Raw genomic sequence first — 22505 nt, 5'->3', positions numbered from 1 at the left:
CAAGACAGATGCAGATGAGCCCAAATGTGAGTCGTCACTATTCCTCCAGCGACTCCGTTTCCCCTGGTAACCCGCCTTTGTTTTGGTAGCGGCTGGTCACTCATCACGGTCGCCAGTGCAGTCCCTCCCCGGGCGAAGGCGACAGCGAGGCCGCAAGAGAAAGGGGGAAGGGTCGGTTCGGCCCATAAACTCTCAAACATAATACAGAAGTACAAGCCAACAGCTCTTCCCAGGAACTCTTTACAGTAATAAAAAATTACAGCTCGTTGAAACAAATGATGTGCCCTCACAATCATGCTAACACATTGTTTCCAATTATGAAAATTAAACAGCATGCCAACTGCCAACACTAATTCTCTACTCATAATAACTTTGATGAACCGTTTGCGCCCTTTTGACTGATGACAGCTTATTACGTGCAAGCCAAGTGGTAATCAAAACAAACCACATATTATAAACACGGGTCTAAGCAAACCATCTAAATCAACTCATAACTAGATAAAAATGAGCTTGGGTGTCAAATGCGAGGAAATATCGTGTTGAAACACATGGCTGTAATTTAAAAACCCGATGGGAGCGTTTGCCGCAGCACGATAGCAGGTTCCCCAAACCACGGATTTCCAAAGCGGCTTTCGTGGTTGGCCGCAAGGTAGCAATCCGCTATTCAACAATCAGTCCCAGCGGTCCCAACAATGCAACTCTTTATATTTGCAACAATGCGCCTTTGAAGCATAGGAATGAACGCAGAATCTGCTCATACTGACCTGGCGTTCAGGGGGATCTGGGAGCGGTCATGTCCGTTAGTTGGTGAGTCTGTGAAATAAACTTTTTTCCCTTGCAGTCCTTGGCACTTGCGTGAAAAGATACTGCGCGGCAGCAACACACAACACACGATCTGACCGCCTCGCGCTTCCAATCGCAATAGGTCTCTGTGGGTGAATGCGTGCGCGTTCGCGGCACAGTGCGCACTCCCGCCTGTCCTGTGAAGCTCCTTTGGACTGCTGATGCTCCTGTGTTACTGCATCAGGCCCCCTTGTGGTGCTGCAAGGTTCCCCTCGATCCCCCTTCTGTTCAGTGGAAAGTACGCAGAAGCCTATTCTGCATGCACAACACTCTGTCACACATTTTTTTTGTACACACTTAATGTTTTAAAGAGCGTTTATTTTATTATATTTATTCTATTGCATCTTATTTTGCATTAACTGTGTTAAGAATTTGATTGACATAATTTAAATAATTAAATATATATTTTACTATGTGCATTATTCATATAAAAATGATTTGTTTATTTATTTATTCTATTCTCAATTATATTGTATATTCTATTATTAAATCTTTTTGTATGAAATTTGCCCATGATTCCAGGGATTGTATACAATGTGTTTATATATATATATATATATATATATATATATATATATATATATATATATATATATATATATATATATATATATATATATATATATATATATATATATATATATATATATATATATATATATATATATATATATATATATATATAAAATTTATAACGCACTTTTTATTCCAAAGAAGCTCAAAGTGCAACTATGGAAAAGGGAAAAATATTTTTTAAAAATGATTAACAAGTAAAAATACAGAATAATACAAACAATCAACCAACACATTTGTTTGAAAGCTTTTCTAAACAAAAAAAAGAAAGAGATGATGGTGGAAGTCTCTGTAAGCTCCACAGTACACTGTGGTCCACTCCATGTTTTACATTTCTCCCAGCGCTAGAGGCTCTGTTGCTACATATTCCCATTCGGCAGTGTCCTGATGACGTCGCGAGGCATGACAGCTGAAGACCAGATGGAGGGGATCGCTGCAGCACTATGCAGGAGGCAAACTAAGTTTTCTGGGCACTTCTGTGGACACACCGGGGTCGGAGCAGATGCCCATGCCGTTCCACGGCTGCAATGCAAGACGGAACAGCGGCGCAGCCGAGACGCGGAACATCTCAACATCATGCTGGATGCTGATGACGCTGGGCCGGTAAAAATGCCGCCAATCAACCGGCAACCTCAGCCACTATGCAGTTCAAGCCCGAGGGAGGTATGGGATACCACCAGTGAGCAGCCGCAGCGAGCATAACGAAATGTCCTTCAAACCAGAAGCAACCACAACAATTCAAACAAAAACAGCAGAGAAGCGGTGGAAAACGACGATCGATGAACAACGTCCTCTCAGTGGCTGCCAGCAATCAGCAAAAGTCCCAGTTGTAGCTCTGACTGTTAGACTAGTCACAGTCATAAGAAAATAAAATAAAAATCTAAATCTAACTGTACAGTTAACATGATTTGATTAGCCTCAAAATTGTTCACGGTTCATGAATCACCCCTTCCAGGAGTAGAACACATTTGAACCACTAAACTGTCACCAAAAACATTTAATTTTATTAACTATTAATGTCAATATCACCAATATTGTACATTGAACCACTGTACACTGTAACATTTGTTAGGCTACATGTACAAAGCTCAAATTTATAGATTCCAAAATCTTAATTATTCAGATGACAGCTTGACTTTTAATATTGCCGTGTAAATTACCTTTATATTTAATCAGAATTGTTGTGCGTGTGTGTGTGTGTGTGTGTGTGTGTGTGTGCGTGCGTGCGTGCTTGTGCTAATATACGTGCGCTTAAAGCGCTCTTATTCTGAAATAACATCCCTTCCAGAGAACCACAGTTCAAATCTTCCGGTTCTGATCGGAAGTGAAATCACGTGTAGTCCTATGTCTGCAATGCTCTGGGTTTAAAAATACATAAAAAACTACATTGCCCATCGTGCTTTAACAGGGTGGTGGGAGAGGACGGTAAAATAGGGTAAACAGGGATTCTTCTCATGCGAAGCATCGTTGGATTCAATGAAAGTGCGTATTTTGGATTAAAGAACAAGGTGGAATAAGAAATACATGCAAAGGGAGACTGTGCAATTTATACCGTCTCAGTTGTTATTCTCGTAATTTAAATATGATGTATTAAATATTTTTAAGGCGCTGCTAGCTTTTTTATTGAACAGCACCTGCAATGGACCTGTCATTGCGCAGTTGCAAAAAGTTAGTTCATTTAGACCTGAAAGGAGCACCTCCTAGAATTGGCTACCTAATTGAGGTACATCTTCTTTTACTGTTATTATATTTTTTAAATAAAACTTCAAGGGATTAACCACGATTATTTTTCCTCAGTTGATCCAGTTATTTGCTGATCTTGGTGCCAATGGCTTGCTCATTGAATATGAGGATATGTTTCCCTATGAAGGAGAGCTAAAAGTTCTTCAGTCTACGACCCAGCCTCCTTACAGGTAAGGGTATATATTTAAAAAAATATATTATTGTTGTTGTTGTTTGTTGATAATTTAACTGATAAAAATACCTAATAACCAAACAGCCGTGAGGAGATTGTGTCAATCCAGGATGCTGCCAGTAGAAGAGGGCTGGAGATCATCCCCTTGGTGCAGACGTTTGGACATTTGGAAGTAACTATAAAACAGATTTTTGTTGTTTACATGAAGGAAGAAAAAAACAGAGATTTGCAAATTTAATGTCAAAACACTATGCATTAAAAGCAATTAATCAACAAAACAAACAAAATCCAATCATGCATATTCAAACTTTAATATTTAAAAATATTCTCATTCAGTTTGTCCTGAAGCACAAGGTGTTTAGAGATCTGAGGGAGGTGGACTACTGTCTGGGCACCCTGAACCCACACCATGATCGAGGAGTTAGGCTGGTGCAAGAGATGCTACGACAAGTCATGAAGCTCCACCCTAAAAGTACCAGGCTGCACATCGGAGCCGATGAGGTAAAGTACAACCATCTGCCAAAAAAAGGAGTCACATGTCCGATTTCTGCGAGTAAACTGTTGCCTTGAGATCTGTTCATATCCTGAAGAAAGGGTGCTAGTTTAATACTGGTCTGTTGATCAAGTATCATTGGTTTTATTTTCATAGGTGTACATGCTTGGTCTCGGAGATGAGTCCAAACAGTGGTTAAGTGCTCCAGGTCGGAGTGTTCACAAGCTATTCCTCAGTCATGTCATTAAAGTGGCAAAGGGGATTCAGAAAAGTGTGCCCAACCTTAAATTGATCATGTGGGATGATATGCTCAGGTCCATGACCCCCGAGACCATTAAAGGTGAGCATGTAATTTAATTGTTACAATTTTTGCTGTCTAAAGAGGAAAGGATATATTCAATATATACTGTCAGATACGTAAATATTCATGATTAAAATAATTGTTTAACTAAAAAAAACTATGCTTACGTCTTAAAGGCACATTATGTAAAAATTTTGGTTTAAAATATTCAAAAACAACTAGAACAATGTTATATATTTTGTTGACTTGTGTACTTACATTATCCCAAATGTTTCCAAGAATGTTTAAATCCAGAAAAATAGGCAATTTTACCCATGACGTGGACCTTGTCCGTGCAGCGCCTATCAATGACATCATATCTGCGTAACCCTCGATTTCTGTTTCTGAACACCAAAGGCACTTTTTCTTAACTTCAAATGAATGCATGGCAAAAAAAAAATAATTCTCCAGAAGGGAGCACAATCTTATTGAGCCCCATGGAAAAAAATCCCAAATTTACAGCTGAAAAAATGTTTATAGCCTGGTACAAATTGTGTTTTTGGTCTATAAAACTAATTTTGCCCTTCATGAGAACTCTGAAGGGGGGGAATTTTTCGTTTACATTATATAAAGCCTTAAAATTCTGCATAATTAAGGGCGTGGTCACTTTGATTGACTGTTGGATAGCCTTTTATCCACTGTCTGTTAGTCATCGTGTCACCTCAGCTCCTCCTACATCCCGCCTCTTTGCCCAATTTCTGTTACCTGGGCGTGACTCACCCTTTTTCACGTCTCTACTTTGTGCTTCAAAACTGCACTTCAGAATCCTATGGGTGACGTCATGGACACTACGTCCATATTTTTTTTACAGTCTATGGTTTTATTAGACAGGTGAGCAACTTTTTGGATACATTCATCGTCATAAAACGTATAATTTGGTATAGCTCAACATAGTTAGTCTTGTTTAAATGTAGTTTTCATCATTTACCTTGAGTACCATGTTTTATCATGGCTAATATCGATCTAGCTTACTGCAGTGTGTAACAAGATTCTCATAGGAGCCGCAGAGCGAACGCACAAAGAAGCATTATAACATAACTTTCAACACACTCAAATGTATCTAATATTATAAAAGAGTGCTCCGTGGACTATGGACTACTTTGATGATGTTTTTACTTCCTTTCTGGACATGGACAGTATAGTGTGCATACACTTGCATGTGCTCTCGGGACTAAATAAAAAATATCTTAAACTGTGTTCCGAAGATGAACAGAGGTCTTATGGGTGTGGAACAACATTAATGTGAGTCATTAATGGCATGAATTTCATTTTTGGGTGAACTAACCCTTTAATTTTTATTTAGGCTCTTTGAAATTTTTGTATGAGCCATCTCTTCAATTGCTAAATAAAAATAAAAATAATTATACATACAAAGACAATAGAAAGGGGGTTTGTACCCCTGAGGATGCACTTTTTTTTTTTAAATTGTTGGTCTTTGACTGATGCGACACGTCTTGCTGTTGTTGGTAACTGGTACCATTATGAGCTCTGCATTTTTATGACTTTTCTGATCCATTCATTTGAGCTGCCTCCAGCTGTTTTTGAATGCAAGAGTGCATACTGTGGCACAGACAACAACAAACACTTCCTTTCATCTGCTTTTTACATGATAATATGATATTGTCACCTCCTTCCCCTTGACGTGTTAAAGGTCGCCGCCTCTATATTCACTGGGCCAAATATCATACCTAAATGCTCCACATCTTCCACCCTAACACAAAGTGAAATGAAAGAAATTAAATAATATAATTATCAGCAATGACCAAATACAACTAATTCCTTTCCAATTTATGATATTATTCTAGAAAGTGGTCTTGTTGGATTAGTGCAACCAATGTTGTGGGATTACAGCCCTGCTCTGGATGTCAAAAACACTGGTGAGTATTTTAAAAGCACACATTACATTCCAGTAACTTAACTGAAAGTTTTGAAGTATTTGTTCATGACGATAATGCTTGATCATTTTACATGTACTCTGTCCAGTTGTGCTAATGGAACTATATAAGTCTGTGGGCATGACACAGCAGTGGGCTGCCAGCTCTTTTAAAGGCTCGACCGCTGTGCACACCTGTGTGACCTGCACTCAGAGGCATGTGGACAACCAGTTGCAATGGCTCAAAGTGGCATCCAGCCTGCCAGCTGGCATTGAGCTACAGGGAATTGCACTAACTGGATGGCAAAGGTTAGATGACATCCATAATCACTAAAATCACAGTCTTTATTGGTCAAAATGACAATGATGTATGTTTCTTTTTTCCCTTAAGATATGACCACCTGTCTGTTTTGTGTGAGCTGATGCCTGTGAGTTTGCCCTCACTGGCTTCTTGTTTGCAAACTCTTCTGAACGGTCAGTCTTTTTTAATTTTTACTCCTTTTCTTTAGTACTTGCATGGCAAACTGGTGAGAGTAAATGCATATTAAGAATGCTTATCTCATATAGTTGTGCACTGTGATTCAGGTAGCTTTACTGAAGAGGTTCAAAAGAAGGTGGTTAAGACACTCGGCACTGTGGAAATAGGAGACACAGAGAGGTACTTTTCATTTATACTCGTGTCTGTCCTGAAAGAAAGCATGTGCACAGCACTAAGAAACCTCAAGGGCTACTTTAAAATAGACTAATTTACAGAATATTCTTTGACCTCTGTGTCCCAGATTGTCTTCCAGGATGTCTCCCTCCTTTGTTGGGGGGAAACTTGCTGAACTCATAGTGAAGCTGACGTCTTTGCTGGAGTCTGCGGAACTCAGACAGTTTCAGAACAATATGTGAGTTCAGGGCCATTAGAAGTTTCACCTTTATAAGATTCTTTGAAGTAATCGCGAACTTCTCACTAAATAGTTGTATTCATTTTTGCATAATAGGTTTGTGAGGGGCTGGTTCACGCCTTATCACATTCAAAAGAAGACTGTTAACCCACTTATTGCTCAACAGATTAAAACACAAGCAAAAATGTAAGTCTTTTATTATGAGTACTTTACATTATATGTACACTAAAGTTTGAGGTTGGTAAGGTTTTTGAAAATGTCTCTTGTGCACAGTGCACACTAAGGCTGAATTTATTCAATTAAAAACACTGTCAAAATAATCGAACAAAAATTAAGATGACTCTTTTCTAGTTTAAGATATTTTAAAATGTGATTTATTCCTGTGATGGAAATGTGAATTTTCAACATCATTACTCCAGTCCTCAGTGTCATGATCCTTTTAGAAATCATTTTAATATGCTCATTTGGTGATTAAAAAACATTTATTATTATAATGTTAAAAGCAGTTGTGCTGCGTAATGGTTTTGTGGAAACCACAATACATATTTCTGGATTCTTTGATCAATAGAAAGTTAGGGCTGCACGATTATGACAAAGATCACTAATCAAAAATTATTGTTGATTATTCCACTGAAATTGTAATGGCGATTTAATAATAACGATTATCCCAGTTTACATTGAATTAAGTTTTGTATGGCTTATACCATTGTTTAAAGCAACTGTATGCCATATTGTTTATATAAAAATAAATATTTTACTGCTTTTCTAAAGCATCAAGCCTCAATTGTTTACAATACATTGGTTTGGTTTCTTCTTTAAATAAAAAAAGTAAAACATGCATGATATTATACTGTTATACTAAAACCATGGAAAACCCTTAAGATAATAACCTGTAGAAAGAAAAAACAACACTTGTGTTAAGCAAAATAATGTGCGTGCCATTTTTGTTTTGTTTTTTGTAATTGCTCCTTTAAACAATTATGTAATTGTGGCATCTGTAATTATAATCACAATTAGAAATGTGATTAATTGTGCAGCCCTATTTGAAATATAAATCTTTTGTAACAGTATAAATTAATTTACTTTCACTTTTGATCAATTTAATGCATCCTTGCTGAATAAAAGTATGCATTTCTTAAAACATTTTTTTTTAAAAGTTTGACCCCAAACATTTGGACAGTAGTGTATGTACGGTATAAATTGCTTTTTTCACAACATTTTTTCTTACCGTGTCTCTTATTCATGTGCATTTTAAACAAGGCCCATGTGAATATATATATATCACCCTTTTTCACCTCATCTGCTCCAACAGGATTCTTGATGATGTGGAGATTCAGGTGCAAGAGGTGAGGGGAGAGATGTGTCTTCTGTACTCAGTCTCTACAGTTCAGGAATGGATGGACCAACATGTCACCCCAGTGCTGGAACCTCTGCGCAGCCTACTGAGAGACACTGAAAGTGTTCTAAATGAAATGGGATTCTGTACTTAAACTACCTCTCAGTCTCAATCTTAAATTTGGTGCATGAATTTCATTTGAAAAATGGCAATGTTAAACAAATAGAAACAACGGAGACAGCTTGTTTTTTTATTAATAGCTAGCTATTGTATTCTTTAAAAACAAGGAGCAAAACATTTTTGTAATAAAATATAACATTACCATAATATGTTTTATTTAAAATAATTACTAACCACCAGTATGTACATGAATGAAATTAAAATCTCATTCTGATTTTCCCTGAATAAATCATTTTAACATTTTTGTTTAATTAATAATCCATCCACATATTCAGAAGTGTTATTTTAATATTTATATATTATTAAACTATTTATTGATATTTTGAATTAGCTTTTAATTTTTATATTTTCCCTTTTTATTTTCATTTTGTTTTAGTGATAAGCATTTGTCAAATGTATTATTTTTCCTAATTTTCCTATATAGCGTTAATATTTTTTTTTTTAAACTTATTTATCTCAGTTAGTTCTGAAGGCAACATGTTTGATTTATAATCATTTTCTGAACATTATGTCTAAAATAAAGAAATTCCAAAAATACCACTCTGCAGACTTTTATTTTGTCACGTATGGATTTACTTGACCGGGAAGTGATATGTTAAGTCTCAGCCATAATATTGTAGCTTACATGGGTCGTTTGTATAAACAAAACGGATCAGTACAGCGTTTTAGGGCACTGTAAGCTATGTCGCCTCGCGTGAGCGTTACTAACACACCGCAGCAATTTTGCCGTCGTCGTTATCAGCGCGTGTAAACCCGGCCCGTTTAGCGTAACAGCGCCGTGCGGAGCGCTAAATAAAGGCATTTAGTGTCTGATAGAGACGGAACTGACTGTGCTGCGAAAACATGGCAGAGTTGCACGTTGAATCCAACGCGACTGGAATCATCGAGCAGACCGAACATTGTGAAATCAGAGGCTCAGTGAACGTGAGACTCCCCTCCCCTACTCTGGTGATTCCGCCCCGGACTGGCTTGTCCAGTCCAGGGGTCTCTGGCTCCAGAGCTGTGTTTGGGTTTCCCATGAAGAGCAACCCCACTTCCCCATCACCAGAATCCACAGAGAAGCCAGGATCTCGGTGGGTTCGGCTGAATGTCGGGGGAACCTACTTTGTTACAACGAAACAGACCCTGTGCAGGGATCCTAAATCGTTTTTGTATCGATTATGTCAGGAAGATCCAGATCTGGACTCGGATAAGGTAAGGCTCTGTTTAGATCATTAAAAACCTGTCTCGGTGCTTAAAATGAATCAATCGTCTGTCATTTTTTCTTCTGTAAGTTAGTTATTAAATTAACGTTGGAAATGAATGCATTATGAACATAATTGGGATACATCAAGCCCAGTTGGGAAAATCCAGTTTAAATAAATAATTCTGTCATCACTCATGCCGTTCCAAACCTGTATGACTTGCTTCTGCGGAGCACAAACGAATATATTTTGAAGACTGTTGGTAACCAAACAGCATTGGTTGCCATTGTATAGACAACAAAAGACATTTCACGAGTCTCAAAACATCTTGTTTTATGTGTAAGTTAAGTGGGTGATGATGGTTATGACATGATGACAGAATTTTCATTTTGAGGTGAATAATCCTGTAAAACAGATGTTTGTTTGTTTTATATGGTTTAAGTTGGTCATTAGTTGTTCCAAGAAGGTCTACCGGTTTGGACCAGGCAATGACCAGCAAATTACCATTTCAAACTAGCTAAAAACAGGTTAATATGTTAAAGAAGCAGCATGACCAACCTTTTTTCACTATTGGAAGTATATCCGAGTGATCAGCTTCTCGTACAAGAAAAAAATGTAGGGGGAGATTGTATTTTGTGCATTATAAATTGATTGGATCTTTGTGGTTTGCTGTTTCTGTGATCTCATGCGAGTGACAAGTTGACCCATCCTCAAGCCGCACATCATCAGGGAAGAGATGAGATGTCATTGCAAAAGGGAGGGGAACTTATTTTAATTAAAGATTGAGGGATAATTAATGAAAATTAAAATAAATGTTGTGCACGGATAAATAATTTATAATAAATACTGCAATATTCCTCTTGTGAAGAAAAAAAACAATATATTTATTTTATGCTAAGTGTAACATACATTTACATATGTATCCCCTTAATATAAATACTCTGTAATTGTACTTTTGGTACACTAAATTGTTACACTTAAAGTCTGCTTAATTGGAAGTATATATTTTGTAGTGCTAAAGGCCAAACTTAAGATATACTTAAGTGTATTTGATTGTGCTAAAATGGAACTGTTTCAAGTACACTTCAAATATCCAGCATTTAAAGGCTGATGTTATACAGAGATCATACTATCCTCACTATTAGTGATTTTAAAACGCATTGTAGGGTTAATATTAAGAAATGACTGCATTGTGCAACAAAGAAGTACTCCAAATAAAGCTTAATTATAATATTTATAAGTCTCAAGCGATATGTCAGTATTTGAGTAATATTTAGTATGAAATACATTTATTTTAAATACAATTTGGTATATGTTTTTTGCCCCACTTTATATTAGGTGGCCTTAACTACTATGTACTTACATCAAAAAATAAGTACAATGTATTGCAAACACTTGATATTGAGGTGGGATACGGGACAGGTGTGGTGGTATGGGTAAGGCCATCCTTAAAAATATTCTTGTTTGCCGTAACCCGACCGACCCTGTCAATTTAGGGCCGACTCAATTTTTTATTTTTTTTCCCTTTTAGTCCGACCGACTTGCCGGTTGTAAATTGGCTTTAAGACCGACCAATTTCTTTATTTTTACTTTTCAAACAACTAATACAACAGTAATACAATAATATGAATTATATTTTAGTAAGTATTATAAATGTATAAATTGCTTGGGCCATACAAACGAAGGCTACGTTCTTTCGTTTATAGAAAAACCCGTGACGTCATCTATGTTTACGCTATGGTTAACGGATGTCACACTATGGCCTGCACGTGCGTTCGTTTCGGTTCGGCTCATACTCTCATTCACTGAAACGTTAGACTGTTAAAGTCCTGTCGGAGATTTCGCCGCATTGTGTGACAGGAGTCAAGACCATGGACACGTTACACACACCAGGCAAGTGCACTGCAGAGGGGAGGGCTTTGAGCCCCTTCCCTTTTTGAAAATGAATCAAAAGTGCCCCTCTCAACATTTATCATTACTATATTGTGGCGAATAAAACAGATTTTGAATTATAATTAATATAACAACGTGTACAAAACAGTAACAAATGGCGGAAAAGTCGTTTATCTTGTCTCTGTCAGTCTGAAATGTCGTTGTCATAACGCGTTGCTATGGGTAGCGTGTGTTCTGCTCGACCCCAGCGCGTGGTGCGAGCGGCGGCACTGGTTGTAACTTGAAAAATAATGCTTTACGCATGGTTCTGTCGATGGATACACGTGCACTACAACAGCGATAATAAAAGAAAACGTGGGCAAAACGGTCTATCTTTGTAAACTGTGTTCAATGCATGCGAGTGCTGCCGTATGACCAGTCATTTTCGCCATCATCACCCAGGTATATTCGCCAGAAGACGCGAATGAGAACCCTCTGCTGTGAGAGAAGATCTGTCTCTGTGCGCAGCGCGCGCACGTCTCACAGCGCGCAAATATTGAGTTCTTTCAAGTCTTGCGTTTGAACGGATAAACTCACACAAAAAGTATGTCAACATGTCGATCTTGATGAGTATCCATCAGACAGTCTGTAAGTTATATGGCTTAAGAGAACTTTATACAGTTGAGAAAGACGAGCATATCTCTGTATTAGGTCTTAAAGGGGCAGTAGCCTTTACTGCTGTCTGTCAAACAAAAGATAAGGACTCACTCACTGCTCTTGATTGAATAGCTGGTTATAGCTACTTAATTAATTGAATTAATAAAAACAACTTTTTGCTTTTTAATATTCAAATGCACTAGTCTATATCACCAGATGCGTTGGTCTGGCAAGAAGTGCAAGCCACTTCAGAGACACAGATAGTTGCGTGTTCAGATTTAACACAATCGAGCGTAAAAATAAGAAACATATTACGGGGAAAATACTAAAACGGGAAGACAGCGGGAAAAGAGCTAAAATACGTGAGAAACCCGGAAAAAAAGGGAGGGTTGACAGCTTTGAGTCAATGACAGCTAGCTGGTGGCCTTTTAAAGAATGCACCTGAAATTTATGCAATAAAAATATTTTTGACAAATATTTCAATTTGTTTGTGGTCTATATAGCCTGCAATTAGCATACACGCCCGAAGGCACGGCTGGAAGACCCAGTCAGTGATGTCACGATATGCCAATTTGTTTAAATTCATACCTACGTAATCACCATCACCAAAAATGTACTTTTTTTTTATATTAAAATTTGAAGAAAAAAAAAATAGACCTACCTACCGACCCTTTTTTTTTAAATTTTTACTGTTACTGCAAACCAAAATATTTTTAAGGATGGCCTAAGTTTAAGGGTAGGGTTAGGTGTAAGGGAAGGGGCAACAGTGTAATTATAAATATAACTACAGAAATAAATGAATTATGATGTAAATGTTAAAACAGGTATGTACATAGTAAGTGCATTGTATCAAATTATTAATTTAAATGTTAATACATAGTAGTTAGGGTCACCTAATATAAAGGGTACACTATACTTTATAAATAAGAATTGTCCATTTAGATATCCAAGAAGGACTACTAGCTTACACCAACTAATGACCATCTTAGACGATCTCTAAACTAGCATTAAGTTGTCTACCAACTGAAACTGTTTACAGCAGGGGTGTACAAGTGTTTCACAGTTCAGAAGAGGATTTCCTCTCCGAGGTGTCAGTTCATGTTAAAAAAAAATAGCTATCAAAGTTTTTGCAGCTTAAAGATTCTCATTTGAAAAAATCTCTAATTTGCCCTGTATGTAATGCCGGAGAACAAAAGGACTCGCAAACTGGTGCTTGAGAGACGTTAACATAATGTTAATGGCATCAGTGGTGTTGAATCATTTTTTTCCACAAATGATTCAACACTTTTAACTGCAGAAAGCCGAAAACTATGAATTTCATTGCAAATAGCACTATTCACAATGTTAGTTGTCTTTTCTCACAGGATGAGACAGGAGCATATTTGATTGACAGGGATCCCACATATTTTGGACCCATCTTGAACTACTTGAGGCATGGAAAGTTGATCATCAACAAGAACCTCGCTGAGGAGGGTGAGATGATCTGGGCATGCTGCCCTCAAAAACTTCTTAATGGAACAGTAATGACCTAGTTTCATTTAGAAACATCCATTTTTTTGTGGAAAGGGACCACAGTGTACTCACGTAAAATATAATTTCCTGCAGGACTGGTGAGATATTGAAAGGCTTACAGTCTGTGTGTCCAATAATTGTGTCTCATTGTGAGTCATTGCTCCAAATTGCGACAGTAAATAAATGGCAGTTATTGCATGGTTTTGTTTTGTTACCAAATTGATCTACTTGTAGTGCATAATTTAGAATATTCTTCTTTTATTGGCATGGATGTAGCAATAAAGGGATAGTTCTCTCAAAAATGTAAATTCTGACATCTAGTTTCAAACCTGTATAATTTTCTTTGTTCTGTTAAACATAAAGTAAGTCCATACAGTGAAAATCAGTGGAGTCCAATGGTCATCGTGACCTCATTGACTTTAATTGCATGGACAAAAAGAGTTGAAATATCTTCTTTTGTGTACCACAGCAGAAAGAAAATTATACAGGTTTGGTATGACAGGAGGGTGAGTAAATGATGACAGAATATTCATTTTGGTGTGAACCATTTCTTTTAAGAGGAATGGTCCAGATAGTTATTTCTGATTACAAAGCCGTAACCACATGATTGATTTTGACTGATTCTCTGGTTACTGCAGGTGTTCTAGAGGAAGCCGAGTTTTACAACATTGTGTCACTTGTGAGGCTGGTGAAGGAGAGAATACGAGACAATGAGAACAGAACATCTCAGGTATGTGGGGAAATGAGGAACAGGACACGTTGTGGTTCTTTTTATGCAATCGATCAACACATTTGCCAGGATTACTCAAAGGATGTATTTCATTCTTCGACTTCATGCGGTATGTGCCAAAAGGGAGGAGTACTGCTCTTTAGAATGTGAATTCCTTTTTTTGAAACTTTTTAGGAACCAAAGAGAACTTTATTTAAATCAAATATGCTGCTGCCCTACCTAATAAAACAGACTTTCAGTGTATAGACAAGCACTGACTTATTGACATAATTTGAGAATTTGCTTCAGGGAATAGTTTACCCCAAAATGAAGTCATCATTTACTCACCCTTGTATGTGTATGTAAATATAAATGTACAGCGTTGTGTGTGTGTGTGTGTGTGTGTGTGTGTGTGTGTGTGTGTGTGTGTGTGTGTGTGTGTGTGTGTGTGTGTGTGTGTGTGTGTGTGTGTGTGTGTGTGTGTGTATGTATATATATATATATATATATATATATATGTATAATATTGTGTGCTTCCATTGTATGTAAAGGAGTGTTCTTTCTAATATACTCTGATTCAATGGAAGAAATAAACTCATACAGGTTTTAAACAACATGGGGGTGAGTAAATAATGATAGAATACGATCTATCTTGTTATAAAAACCCGTGCATTTTCACAATAAATTCTGTCCCTTATATTATTATTACATTATGGAGTATTATTGTTTTTGCAGGGCCCTGTGAAGCATGTGTATCGTGTATTACAATGTCAAGAAGAGGAGCTCACACAAATGGTTTCCACCATGTCAGACGGATGGAAGTTTGAGCAGGTACGTTTTGTAGGTACAAGTCCTGTTATCTGGACATGCAGTATTTTAGTGTAGCATATTTGAACTCAGACATACAGCAGATCTCTGGATAATCCTTTCATGTCTTATCAGGTTGTTGTTTTTTTATAAGTCATGTCCCTCAGGAGAACAACAGATTGTAGATGCCATAGATTATGTTTTTGAGAGTCAGGCCAAGTCTACACCTTTCTTTGGGACTTAAGTAAGCCGTTGTTTTTGTTGCTATTTGTTTGCTATTGTACAAACTTGACTCAACTTGTCTATCTCAAGCTCATAAGCATCGGCTCCTCCTATAACTATGGCAACGAGGACCAGGCCGAATTCCTGTGCGTCGTTTCGCGGGAGCTCAACAACTCTACTAACGGAATTGTTATCGAGCCCACTGAGAAAGCTAAGGTATGATGAACACTTTTTCATTACTGTATTTAATTTAATATATATTTTTGAAAACTATTTTTGTAATCAAATATAATATTTTATAACAAAATATTATAGTTTATATTTTGGTACAAAGATGTTTGACAAAGAAGTAAATTATTAAACTGAATAAGGTAAGATTTAGTTATAATAATAATAATAATAATAATAATAATAATAATAATAATAATATTATTTTGTCACAAAAAAATTCAAATGAAATTATTACAACAAGCACAGCAAACCTGGATAAAAATAAAAACACATGCCTTTTTTCCCCAGAAAAATTGTACCCGCAAATTATGCAGCCCTCTTATTAATGTTGTTAGTAATAATAATAATAATATTATTATTATTATTATTAATTATATTTTGTTTAAAAGTTTCAGTTAAATGAAGATATAATAATAATAACAATAACAATTATTACTTTTACTATGATTAGTAGTAATAACAGAATTTGTTGTTAAAATAAATAAAATACAATAAATATTTGTATTATTTTTAATTATATTTAGTTACAAAAAAGTTTAAACTAAATTAGGCATGACATAATAATAATAATAAAAATAATAATAATACTTTTATTAGTAGTAGTAGTAGTAATAATAGCATAATTAGTTAATACAATAAATAACATAATATAAATATTATTATTATATTTTGTTACATAAAAGTTTCTATTAAATAAGGCAAGATATAATAAAAATAATAATAATTAGTAGTAGTAGTAGTAGTAGTAATAACAGAATTAGTTAATAAAATAAATCAATAAAAAAACAAGTATTTTTAGTGTTTATTATATTAATGGTCCTTAAAACAGATGTCAGAAAATGTTTTTTAAAAAATTGCATAGCTCATCTGTGTCCTCGTGTTTCCTCAACAGATTCTTCAAGAGAGGGGGTCTAGGATGTGAGGAGCCCACACAGATCTCCCATCCCTCACTTCCTTTCTCCAGATCCTTCTCCACCATACAGCTGACTTCAAGTCCATTAGCCCACCGCCCCTCCCCTCACCATCCCCTCCTCTCCTCCCTTGTGCCTTTCCACTGTGGGGGTTTCAGACCCCCTCCTCCCTGCAGTGCTGCAACATTAACCGATCAGCACCAACACTAACTATCACGGCTATTATCGACTAAAATTAAAGGTTAAACCTCAGATCATCACATTTGATGCAAGACTGCTCAGAGAGAGGATTACAGGGAAGGATTCATCATTCATCCTAATGCTTATTTATGCAGACTTCATCCTCCTCCTCATATCCTGGTCATTATCATCATAATCTTTACAGCTGCAGGCTTTAAATGTTTAAAGGGGGTTCAGTCGCTCCTGTTGGCTCGGCTGCGTCCACATGACCATAATCTCCTCAGGACTTTGAAACGGCGTGCAGGATAGACTCGCTTCTCCGACCGTCAATACAGCTTCTCTTAACAAGCACATTAACTTACACTGTAAATTATTAGCAGCCAAATTCGCATCATTTCAGCATTCACTTCCCATTGCCTGGTCAGACCAAGAGCACAGCAGATGGCGCAATGGCTAAAAAGACGACAGCCGCCTTTGAATTTCTTCAGAGTGGCACGTTTCTTTCGTTAACTATCCATTTATCCATCTAGAAGGGAGAACTCGTATACTGCCAGTTGTCCGGTCAGATGCCCAAAATCGCGTGTCCATCGCTGTGACCATGTCTCACATTTCCAGTTCGCTCCGGTTGATTTTTGTCATCCTGGATTTCTTTCTTTTTTTGCCTTGTCGCTGGATATTTCAAAAGCATCAAAACAGGAAATAAAAAAGACTGAAATATGTGGTTGTAGGGCATGTGAGGATTATGTATATTACAAACATGTGTTACGAAGAGGTGGAATGCAAGTCATGCCATTGTTGATATCTGTACCATTGCGTGTGTGTGTGTGTGTGTGTGTGTGTGTGTGTGTGTGTGTGTGTGTGTGTGTGAGAGAGTGTGTGTGTGTGTATAAAGATGAGTTTCTCGATTTGATTGGGGGAGGACCTATATTGACCTCTGATGTAAATCTTTTTTTTCTTCTTTTTTTAAAAGCCTGGTCGCTGAGATATGATTTTGTTGTGTGGTTCCTTCAAACTTTTTGTCAATGGCTGGAGAAAAAAAAAAAAAACAGGAGACTTCTTGTATAGGAAAATCAGGCCTACATAGTCCAGGTGGTTCAAGAGACTGTTGTTAGACAAAGTGCCCACAAGTTTTGAGTCAGGGCAAAACTGCATTAGTGGCTCTTTGTTGCATCTTTTTGACACTTTTCTGACATTTTAGAATCGGATATAGCCTGGCTCTCCCCGTAACATTTCGGCTATTTAACTGTTTAACTCGTTTTTGTTTAAACAAAGTCTGATCATGTCGGTGGAATGATTTTGAATGTAAATGGCTCCAGTTATTGTGTGCCCCCCACCCCCTCAAAAAAAAAAGGAGTTTATAAGTTCACTTAAATCATTTTAGCATCGAAGCCCAGTCTTTGAAACCAGTTGCCCTCATTGTTTAAAAGCAGACAAACTTAAAACTCCTGTTTTATTTTTTTTAATAAATGCATTGTGTTTTCTTAATCTACTGTGACTACATCCAAATTGTCAGTATTTGAATGGTATCCAGGCTGTATTTTGGTTATTCATATCTTTTGATAAACTAGGGATCAGTGAAAGATTGCATCATGTGCGTGACGTTTTAAAGTGTTGTCTCTTCCTCTCTAAATACTGTTGAGGATTTTATCGCACTAACTCATTTCCTTTTGTTTATCATATCAAAAAGACAGTACTTGAGTTTGTGAGCTACAGTATACCGTGTTCGTTGGTTTTCCCTTTTTCGGGGGGTTTGTTTTAATGTTTTCCCCCTCCTGTGGAGAGTTTATTTGTTCAGCTTCATTTATTAGTCAAAGAATCTCCTGTAACGGGACTTTGCCTCTCTCATGGGATCCTATTGTACATTCCCATTGTTTAAATAGGTTTCAGGTCTGGTTTCAAAGCAGAGTCCTGAATTCAAATCTAGGGGGCACCGTTTAAGTTACTCTCTCTGCCCCAATTGTTTGTCTAGTGTTGTGCCTTTGACCTGTCGTGCCCTGTGTGTTTTCGCTTCTAGATCACTCTTCTTGAAATACAGATGGTTGAGAAATGTCATGTTTGTTTTGACTAAATCAGTTCTGTTCCTTGACTAAGATACTGAATGTGCCCGTTTCTCCTCAGTTGTTATTGTTCTCATTTCAGTGAATCAACTTATGTTTTCCCTATGCACTTTTAATTTTGCACCTGCATTATAATGCTCTCACTGTGTGGATTTTGTTTTATTTTTAGAATCAAACCCCATGTGAGGCATAAGAAAATGTCATGTGCAGTCTCAAGTTTTATTTAAGACGGTTCAAGAAACTGATATGGATGTCATTTTGACTGCTGATGCTTTATAGCAGGGGTTTTCGAACTGGGGTCTGGGGTCCTCGCAGAAGGGAAAAAACTAAAGTTCCCTTTATCTTTCTCACTGGGGTTGCAAGGCGCTATTCTTAACACAGTATGTACGCTGCTTGCATACATTTATAGTGAAAGTTTCTTATACAAATCATTTCCAATTGAAAATGTTCTTCATCTAACATTAAGTATAGCCAATTTAAGTTTGGAAACAATGTTATATTTCTAATGTCACATTTACTACTTATCTAACAGTTCAAGAATTAAAAGTGGATTTTAGGAAGGGAGTCCCTTTTAAAATGTTCATCTTATTGGGGGGTCCTTGGCATCATACATTTTGAAAACCCCTGCTTTATAGCACTTGAGACTGAGACTTCTTTTGTGTCTCCTTTCCTTAAAAAAAATCTGCCATTCTCATTTAGCTCTTGTACCACGTTGTTTGAGATCAAACTAAAAAGATATATATATATAGATTAAAAGATATTTTCTTTGTGAAAAGATATATGCTATTCTGAAAAAAACAGGAAGTTGACGTTTTGAATCGCCAACTTGGAAGCATGCAATGTGTTGAGTATATAATGTTATATGCTGAGATGTTGTCATAATGTAAAGGTAAATTGGTGCATGGACAGTTGACAGATGGTATCAATAACACTTAAGAAGTGGAAAGTCTGGCCCTGTTTTATCTGTTTTGTAGAAATCGATTATAAGTCAAACACATTACTACTGGAAAAACTTGCTTGTTTAGACAAAAAAATGCTTTTGCAACATCCTGTGTATTTGATAAAATTGGCTTTCAATCTATATTTTCAAATGGGCCAAAAGTGCAGACCTCTGTCATAACATTTTCAGATAAAAGTTATAGGGATGGTTCACCCAAAAATGAAAATTCTGTCATTTACTCAACCTCAGGTTGTTCCAAACCTGTATGAATTTCTTTCTACTGCTGAACACAAAGGGAGATATTTGGAAGAATGTTTATAACCAAGCAGATCTCGGTAGCCATTGACTACTATATATTTTGCAGAGATTTGCTTGGTTACAAATATCTTTCTTTGTTTTCAGCAGAACAAAGAAATGTATACAGGTTTGGAAAATCTTAAGCATGACTAAATTATTACAGAATTTTCATATTTGGGTGAACTATCGCTTTAAAAACAAAGTCCATGTTTAACAGTTTTTTTCCCCCTGCCATAATAATCTACAACACCTGCATGCTTTAATATACAGTACACACACATTTAAACGCGCTGAAAACCCACTCTTTCATCAGATGTTTTGGGTGTATTGCATTTGTCAATAGTATTGATGTAAAGTGTCAAATATGTCACTAGGCTATGGAGATTGTGGAGCTAGTGTTCTGGAAATGAATAGTCTTGATCAGACTGTCCTTTTCAATTTTTTTATTTCATTTTTGAAGTTTGTCTTCTGATGCAGTTTCTTGCAATGTACAGATTGCAAAATGATAATGTATGATTTTTATCATAAAATGTGTTTGTGTTTCAGACTTGTAGTGTGCTCATTACATTTTTTTTTACATGAGAACTTTTAATATGTAGCTATTCTGTTTAAAAAAAATTATATATATATATATATATATATATATATATATATATATATATATATATATATATATATATATATATAAATTAGTATTTGAACACCTGAGAAAATCAATGTTAATATTTGGTACAGTATTAATAATGTTAATATTACAGCAGCCCAATTACAGAGGTCAAATGTAGTTTCCTGTAGTTTTTCACCAGGTTTGCACGCACTGCAGGAGGGATTTTGGCCCACTCCTCCAAACAGATCTTCTCTAGATCAATCAGGTTTCTGGCCTGTTGCTGAGAAACACTGAGTTTGAGCTCCCTCCAGAGATTCTCTATTGGGTTTAGGTTTGGAGACTGGCTAGGCCACGCCAGAATCTTGATATGCTTCTTACAGAGCTACTCCTTGGTTATCCTGGCTGTGTGCTTCTGGTCATTGTCATGTTGGAAGACCTAGCCTCGACCCATCTTCAGTGCTCTAACTGAAGGGAAGGAGGTTGTTCCCCAAAATCTTGCAATACATGGCCCCGGTCATCCTCTCCTTAATACAGTGCAGTCGCCCTGTCCCATGTGCAGAAAAACACCCCCAAAGCATGATGCTACCACCCCCATACTTCACAGTAGGGATGGTGTTCTTGGGATGGTACTCATCATTCTTCTTCCTCCAAAAACGTTTAGTGGAATTATGACCAAAAAGTTATATTTTGGTCTCATCTGACCACATGACTTTTCCCCATGACTCCTCTGGATCATCCAAATGGTCATTGGCAAACTTAAGACGGATGGACATGTGCTGGTTTAAGCAGGGGAACCTTCCATGCCATGCATGATTTCAAACCATTATGTCTTAGTGTATCACCAACAATAACCTTGGAAACTGTTGCAAAATAGCAGGGTGTTCAAATACTTATTTTCCTCACTGTATAATATATATTCTATAATTGAACATACATTTTGCATTTCAAAAAAACTACTGTTCACTAACAGACATTCTTTCCAGTATCTTATTGAAAACTTATTCAATTTTAATAATTCAGTGCTTGCCAAACACATTACTTCCTTTTTTTTCTTTTAGTGGGAAAACATATTCCTTTATAGTATTGTTTGTCAACTCTGTTACATACTGTCTACCTTGGTAGCAGAGTTTGCCATTTTTAAACTTTAGCCAAAAACTCCACTTCCTAGCATAAATGCTAAGAGTACATGGCACTAATGAAATCATGATTAAAAGACTTTTAAACAACGCACAGTGTGATCAGTGATAAATTCGGTTTGCCTTTTGATATTGTGGTTACACTTTTGATGTTTTACAAATGAATTCTTGGGTCCAATAACTTTTTAGATTTAAATATTTTCTCTCGAAACACTTTTCAGTGCTTAAGATCTTAGTGAGATAAGAAATATTAACCTCATTTCCTGTATCTTACATGGTTTCTGTATCTTGCATATTTACAATTCCAGCTATTCAAAGGCAAAATATGGAATATTGTAGAATTAGGAAAATTACTATTTAGATCTTTTATAAATTAAATAAATTAATTATTACCAAAAGAAATGTAAAATACAATATTTTGATTACACAATGGGATAAATCATGATTTTTAGCTGTATAGACTTTTTACATAAAATATTATATTGTTATGGCCTGTGATGCATGACAATGAGTAACACATTCTTAAAATAATTAAAAATATAACCATTTAAAAATGAGAAAAAAATATGACACCAAATTAACCTGCAAAAGAACCGCCCATATATTTATTATTATATTAGGCTATAGATAGCCTATATTTGAAGGATAGGTCACCCAATGTTTTGTATTTATTTATTTATTTTTGACCAAATATGTCTTGTTTCTTTTTAGACCACAAAAGGAGAAGTTAGAATGCCGTC

At 36.3% G+C, this 22505-nt stretch overlaps 3 protein-coding genes across 8 annotated transcripts in view; 2 read left to right on the top strand and 1 right to left on the bottom strand.

The window, feature by feature from the left end:
• arhgap12b (Rho GTPase activating protein 12b) overlaps positions 1 to 992 on the bottom strand; it is a 92211-nt gene extending 91219 nt beyond the window's left edge. For 2 of the 5 annotated variants that reach the window (XM_067430639.1, XM_067430641.1), the window contains exon 1: positions 765 to 991. The gene's annotated coding sequence lies outside the window, so the exon portion shown is untranslated. Of the gene's footprint in view, positions 1 to 764 lie in introns of all 5 variants that reach the window. The other 3 variants (XM_067430642.1, XM_067430643.1, XM_067430640.1) reach the window with 2 other exon arrangements.
• Positions 993 to 2836: 1844 nt separating this feature from the next.
• On the top strand, positions 2837 to 8683 carry hexd (hexosaminidase d). Of its 2 annotated transcripts, XM_067430083.1 has the most exons (13): positions 2859 to 2898; positions 3022 to 3139; positions 3214 to 3329; positions 3416 to 3503; positions 3668 to 3832; positions 3981 to 4164; positions 5970 to 6041; positions 6148 to 6346; positions 6429 to 6511; positions 6623 to 6695; positions 6817 to 6927; positions 7024 to 7113; positions 8240 to 8683. In XM_067430083.1, exons 2-13 carry the CDS (start codon positions 3056 to 3058, stop codon positions 8415 to 8417), a joined length of 1443 nt encoding a protein of 480 aa, XP_067286184.1. In that variant the 5' UTR covers positions 2859 to 2898; positions 3022 to 3055; the 3' UTR covers positions 8418 to 8683. The 2 variants fall into 2 exon arrangements, with proteins under 2 accessions (XP_067286183.1, XP_067286184.1); XM_067430082.1 differs by having other exon boundaries at positions 2837 to 3139.
• A 333-nt stretch (positions 8684 to 9016) lies between these two features.
• On the top strand, positions 9017 to 20569 carry kctd2 (potassium channel tetramerization domain containing 2). The gene is made up of 6 exons (XM_067429278.1): positions 9017 to 9637; positions 13521 to 13629; positions 14307 to 14398; positions 15113 to 15208; positions 15497 to 15622; positions 16530 to 20569. Exons 1-6 carry the CDS (start codon positions 9287 to 9289, stop codon positions 16557 to 16559), a joined length of 804 nt encoding a protein of 267 aa, XP_067285379.1. The 5' UTR covers positions 9017 to 9286; the 3' UTR covers positions 16560 to 20569.
• Positions 20570 to 22505: the final 1936 nt, after the last annotated feature.

Source organism: Pseudorasbora parva, chromosome 21 (genome assembly GCF_024679245.1).
Source record: "Pseudorasbora parva isolate DD20220531a chromosome 21, ASM2467924v1, whole genome shotgun sequence".
Taxonomy (NCBI): Eukaryota; Metazoa; Chordata; class Actinopteri; order Cypriniformes; family Gobionidae; genus Pseudorasbora; species Pseudorasbora parva.
The sequence above is the reverse complement of the archived record's forward strand: the minus strand, read 5'-3'. Positions and strand labels throughout refer to the sequence as shown.